This window comes from Mycetomoellerius zeteki, unplaced genomic scaffold (assembly GCF_001594055.1).
Source record: "Mycetomoellerius zeteki isolate Tzet28-1 unplaced genomic scaffold, Tzet1.0 scaffold48, whole genome shotgun sequence".
Lineage (NCBI taxonomy): Eukaryota > Metazoa > Arthropoda > Insecta > Hymenoptera > Formicidae > Mycetomoellerius > Mycetomoellerius zeteki.
Genome location: NW_017257479.1, coordinates 994491 through 1000504, shown reverse-complemented (window position 1 = coordinate 1000504; position 6014 = coordinate 994491). Strand labels below are relative to the sequence as shown.

The 6014-nt window shown below is 34.1% G+C and overlaps 1 protein-coding gene across 1 annotated transcript; it reads left to right on the top strand.

Annotated features, from left to right (window-relative positions):
- kz (putative ATP-dependent RNA helicase kurz) lies at positions 1-5468 on the top strand. The gene is given in 16 exon segments (XM_018455458.1): positions 1-217; positions 385-885; positions 955-1336; positions 1470-1705; positions 1822-2173; positions 2261-2504; positions 2580-2763; positions 2889-3121; positions 3328-3551; positions 3721-3966; positions 4040-4229; positions 4364-4504; positions 4572-4775; positions 4870-5088; positions 5164-5261; positions 5380-5468. Coding segments are annotated over 16 exon segments (3606 nt in total). The 5' UTR covers positions 1-142; the 3' UTR covers positions 5457-5468.
- The last annotated feature ends 546 nt before the right edge of the window (positions 5469-6014 follow it).

Sequence of the window (6014 nt, the reverse complement as noted above, 5' to 3'; positions counted from 1 at the left end):
TAAAAACCACGTTTCTCAAGAATTAAAAACTTAACCTAAAAAGGGACTATTTTAATTTTTCAAGATTTCGATTTTCAGGACGAATGACTATATTTTTATTAAAATTCGAGGTTGAACTGAAATACTTTATCAATTCTTAACAATGGGGAAAAAAGGTTATAATTGGAAGTCAAGAGCTGCCGTAAACGTCGATGTTGATAATTCCACTACTAAAGAGGTAAATTTACTATTATATCCGTTTGGCGCTTCTTTGTGAAAAAAATAAATTATTATATTTATGTAATATTTGTAATGTATACTATACACTATTATTGGGCAAAATGTTTATGGACAAAATCATTTGTTGTTGCTTTAAATATATTGCTTATTAAATACATTTTCTAGATTGTATTAGACATCCAGCACCGCGCTGAGGATTATGACAGTTGCAACGCACTTGTCCTGCCGTCTCAAAAGAGAAAAACGAAAAACATAGATAAGAAAGTAGCATCTACTCGATTATTATCAAAGAAACGCAGAAAACAACTAGAAAAAGTAGTAGAAAGAAAGAAAAAAAAGTTACAGGTATTGTAAATTTATATTCTATGTAAACACATAACATAAAACTTTTATTTAAATTCTTAAAATTCTGCTGAACTGAAACAGTATGTGAGTCTAACATCCTTACAAAACAAAGGTTTAAAGCGTCATTTTCAAGAGCTTAAGACACCAGTTGAAAAATTAAAACGCAAAGTGGATGATGGAGAAGGAGAGGATGAAGGAGAAAGTGATTCGACAAAGATAACTATAAATTCTATTAAAATAAGCAAGAAGAAAAGACTAGCCATTCTGAATAATATAAAACAAGACGAAGCTAAACTTGATCCAAACATAGTTGGATTTGAAGTAAGTTTGAAGTAACAATCATGAAAAATTGTAAAATTATACAAGTAATCAAACAATATTTATTTTCAGTCTAGTGATAGTAGCAATGAAGATGATAGTGACAATGAAGAGGAAAATGAAGAACATGTTCCTGATAATACTGCTTCTAATGTTGTGCCAAATGAAAGGACTGAAATAAATGAAAAAGAAAGTGGGACGAATCTTATCAAAGATGTAGACAAAGAAACAACTTCAACTAAATCAAACAACGAACGGGAATCTAAACAATCAATGAAAGTACAACAGCAAAATGTTCCCAAAATTCACACGCCTGCTGTTTTTATACCTGTAAACAGAAAATCTGAGATACAAGCAGCTAGATTGAAACTGCCTGTTGTTGCAGAAGAACAAGTTATAGTTGAAATGATAAATGAGAATCCAATAGTTATAATTACTGGAGAGACTGGAAGTGGTGTGTAAAATTATAATTAATAGATACAGTAATGATATCAAAGTCTGTTAATTTCTTAGATTATAACAGTAATATTGGGTTAAAAACGATATTTTATATGATTTTTCTTTTTAATTATTCAATTTCATCATAGGAAAGACAACACAAGTGCCTCAATTTTTATATGAGGCTGGATACGCTCAAAATAAATTGATCGGAATAACTGAACCAAGAAGAGTGGCGGCAATGTCGATGAGCAAGCGTGTAGCTGAAGAACTGAATCTTTCCGAAAAGGAGGTTTCGTATTTGATTCGTTTCGAAGGAAATGTTACGGAGGAAACGAAGATCAAGTTCATGACCGATGGTGTTTTACTGAAAGAGGTTCAAAGTGTGAGTACTAAACTAATTTTGTAATACAATTTATATATTATATCATTATATAATTATTACGTTATATTTTATTATATTTTATGTTATATCTAAAACGGTCTTTCTTTTATTTGTAGGATTTCCTGTTAACAAAATATTCAGTGATTATACTTGATGAAGCACACGAACGCAGCGTGTATACTGATATCCTGATTGGTTTATTGTCGAGAATTGTACCGCTTCGTAACAAACGCGGTAATCCTTTGAAGTTGATAATTATGTCGGCTACATTGTCCGTGAAAGAATTCGTAGAGAACACCAGACTGTTTAAGATAAAGCCGCCGATAATTGAGGTCAAAGCACGACAATTTTCTGTAAAGATACATTTTAATAGAACAACAAGCAAGGATTATGTCAATGAAGCATTGCAAAAAGCAATAAAGATACATACTCGCCTTCCAGAAGGCGGTATATTGATATTTTTAACGGGTAAAAAAATCCTTGTGAAACTTCTCTATTTTTATAAATTATTATCATAGTCAAATCTCTATAGTTTTAACTATTTATTTGTCGCAGGTCAGCAAGAGGTGCATACAGTTGTGCGTAAATTACGCAAATCGTTTCCGTTGAAAAAGAATAAACAACCCCAAGTTAAAGTAGTGAAAGACTCCGAAAAAAATGAAGCACCAGATAAAGAACGTAGCGAAAAAGACGATTCCGAAGACGATTCCGACGATGATTTCGACGCTGAGGAAGCCTTGCGTCGTAATAAACAGAGACAAAAGAAGCAGATTATACTCCCAACTATTAATCTCGATGAGTATGTATATTCGAACTACAATTATTTTGCTCTCATAATTTTTGTGAAATTTTTCATAAAAATATTTATGTTTAGTTATTCAATAAATCCTACTGATGACACACACGAAGATTTGATCAATGTACAGGACGACGAAGACAACTTGGATGAAGACGAAGATGAGGATGAAGATGTGATTGATTTCAAGGGACTGACAAACGCACAGCCATTATGGGTCTTACCCCTTTATTCTCTTTTACCTGGGCACAAACAAGCCAGAGTAAATATATATTTTAATAAATTAACTGTGATTCTTTTGATATTAACAAGTCTCTGTAATAAAATAAAAAAATAAAATAATTAACTTTTTTATGATGAAATATTTTTGTTTTAATGATCTTTTAGGTGTTCGAGCCACCGCCAGAAGGATGTCGCTTGTGCGTGGTATCTACTAATGTTGCAGAAACCTCGCTGACGATTCCTAATATTAGATATGTTGTAGATAGTGGACGTTGTAAAACTAGACTGTACGATAAAGTGACAGGTGTAAGCACATATCATATTAGCTATGCGAGCAAAGCAGCGGCCACTCAGCGTGCCGGCAGAGCTGGTAGAACTCGACCTGGTCATTGCTATAGGTATCTCGACACTTATTCCGCAATTTATACGCATGAAAATGCGTATTATCTTAAATATAATAAGGTGCCTTACAGATTTGGTCAACTTTTTTTTAGAAATTTATTTCAATAAATTCTAGAAATTCTATATTTAAAATGGATCTTATAAATTATTTATTTTCTGTCTTTGAAGCTTATATATATATATATCATTTCTTTTCGCATAGATTATACTCGTCGGCCGTATACGACAACGATTTCGAGGAATACAGTCAGTCGGAGATTCAGAGGAAACCAGTGGACGATTTGTTGCTGCAGATGAAGGCAATGAATATAGATAAGGTCGTAAACTTTCCATTTCCCACGCCACCGGGTATTGTGCAATTAAAATCTGCAGAGAAACGGCTCACGATACTCGAAGCATTACAGCCACCTTCGAAGAAAGAAGAAGGTAATCAAATGTGGACATTTATTGTCATTTAGACAGCATCGAAAATTATAATTGTAAGATTGAAGTCTAAGACTACAATTGCTTCGGAATTGATTATGAAAGAATACAATGATTCTTTTTATAATTCAAACATTATGTTGTCTAAAGGAATTGATGGTACACTGTTTAGAGATATACTGTACGAAGGTGACGCCTCTTGGACGCAGTATCGCCGCGTTTCCGGTATCTCCGCGTTACGGCAAGATGCTGGCACTATCGCATCAGCATAATTTGTCGAAATACACGATATGCATGGTAGCGGCTCTCAGCGTCCAAGAAGTACTGATAGAAACACTCGACATGGAAGGTCCAACTAAGAGCAAATGGCTCCAAAAGCGTCGCTACTGGGCCGGGACTGGCAATAGTTTGCTTCTTGGTATGTAATTTCGAAATTATTTTTTGTTCATGTGACGAATATGAACGATATACATTTCTTTATTTATGTACAGGCGATCTAATGGTTTTGTTAAGAGCCATCGGAACTGCCGAGTATGCAGGGTCAAAGGGAAGACTATTGCCCTTCTGTGAGGAAAATGGCTTGAGACACAAGGCTGTGATTGAGATTAGAAAACTTAGGCAACAGCTCACCAATGAGATTAATTTAAACATACCAAATTTAAATTTAATCATTGATCCAAAGTACGTTTTATTTTTTATTACAAAAATCTTTATTCTGAGTATTCTCTATTCTAAATCTATATAGAGTAAGTTTTTTAGAGGAGGTTTTTAGATCTGATTGTTCAGAACATTTGTTACAACAAAAACTCTTACAGAATGCGACTGCCGACCGATACGCAAGCGAAATTGCTGCGCCAGATAGTTCTTGCAGGTATGGCGGATCAAGTCGCGAAAAAGATTTTGCCCGATGAGATAAAAGAAGATCAAGATAAGGCCAAGTGGAAACACGCCTACAGGTATGCTTAATTACCGATAATTCAGACTTCATTGAGTATATTTTCTCTTATTTCTCTTATCTTTTAGAACACCAGAAATGGAGGAACCTATATTCATGCATTCCTCATGCGCTCTACGGAAAACCAATCCGGAATGGGTGGTTTATCAAGAAATATACGAAACGAATAAGATGTACATGCGAGGTGTCACAGCGATAGAACCCGAATGGTTGCCGAAATTCGTGCCCATGTTGTGTCGCCTCAGCGAACCGTTGGTTGATCCACCGCCAAGGTAATTTTATTTTATTGTTTTAAAATATATGCTTTTCTTACTCATTTATAATGATATTAATTTTTATCATCGAATATATAATTTTTATTTATAGATATGAGCCAAAAACTGGGAAGATCATCTGTCGCGTGTCCGGTACATTCGGAAAAGCCGGATGGACGCTACCACCGATGGATATAGAACATCCGTTGACGGTGGACGGTGTCAAATGGTTCGCATATTTCTTCTTGGAGGGTCAAGTGTGTCCTAAGCTGAAACGATTTGTCCCGTCATTGCTGACGACACCTGGTAGCATCACTAAGTCATGGGCCAAGTAAATTATTAGTTTTATTTTCTTTTGATTTTATCCCGATTCGAATAGATTATATCATTTCTGCGATTTTCCTAGGCTGATACCACGCACTCAAGCGATAGTACAAACTTTACAGTCGCAGGGAGTCATGTCCAAAGACAAACTGATAGAAATCTGGGATTCAGACAAGAAATGTGAGATTATTTCGATTTATATTATAATATTTAGATAGACATAATTATATCATTATATATTTACATAATTAAATTTGTATATATTTTCGCGATTGAACGTGAAATATTTTAATTTCAGTTTTGCTGCCAGCCTATCAAAAGTGGCTGCCAGAATCCGCGCATACAGAAGTAGCACAGTTATGGCCGCCCTTGTAATTAAGAATGTAACATTAGTGTAATATAGGTTTTTTAATTAAATTATTTTATAATATAAAAGAAAATCGGAAAATCGGAAAGTCTCTCAACTCTCTTAATGCTATCCTCGTAAAACCATTTGAAAGAGGAACGATCTTAGTAATTTTTTAATTAGTCGTGTCACTTAATCGAGATTTATTTATTAATTTATAAATTGAAAAATCTTCGATATATTTTATCAATTAATATTTTTTAAATGTGTAATAAAAAAATCCAATTGTAAAAAAGGAAAAGATTCAAATAAAATTATTTATATACTTTTTCTTTTTGCAAAAAAATGAATTTTTTTGTTACACATTCAAACTTCTCTTGCTCTTATTATTAGTTGGACCCTCTTATTTAAAATTCGTGTGAAAGTAGTTTTCTGATTTAACCGCGTCGACAGCCGGCTAATCAGAAATGAGGAGTAGTAAGTATGGTGGCGAGAATCGCACGCGAAAGCAGCGCTAGCCAACCGTAGCCAACCCATATACGTAATACTACTATAATGCTAACGCAGTGTGCCTTCCAACAAGCGAC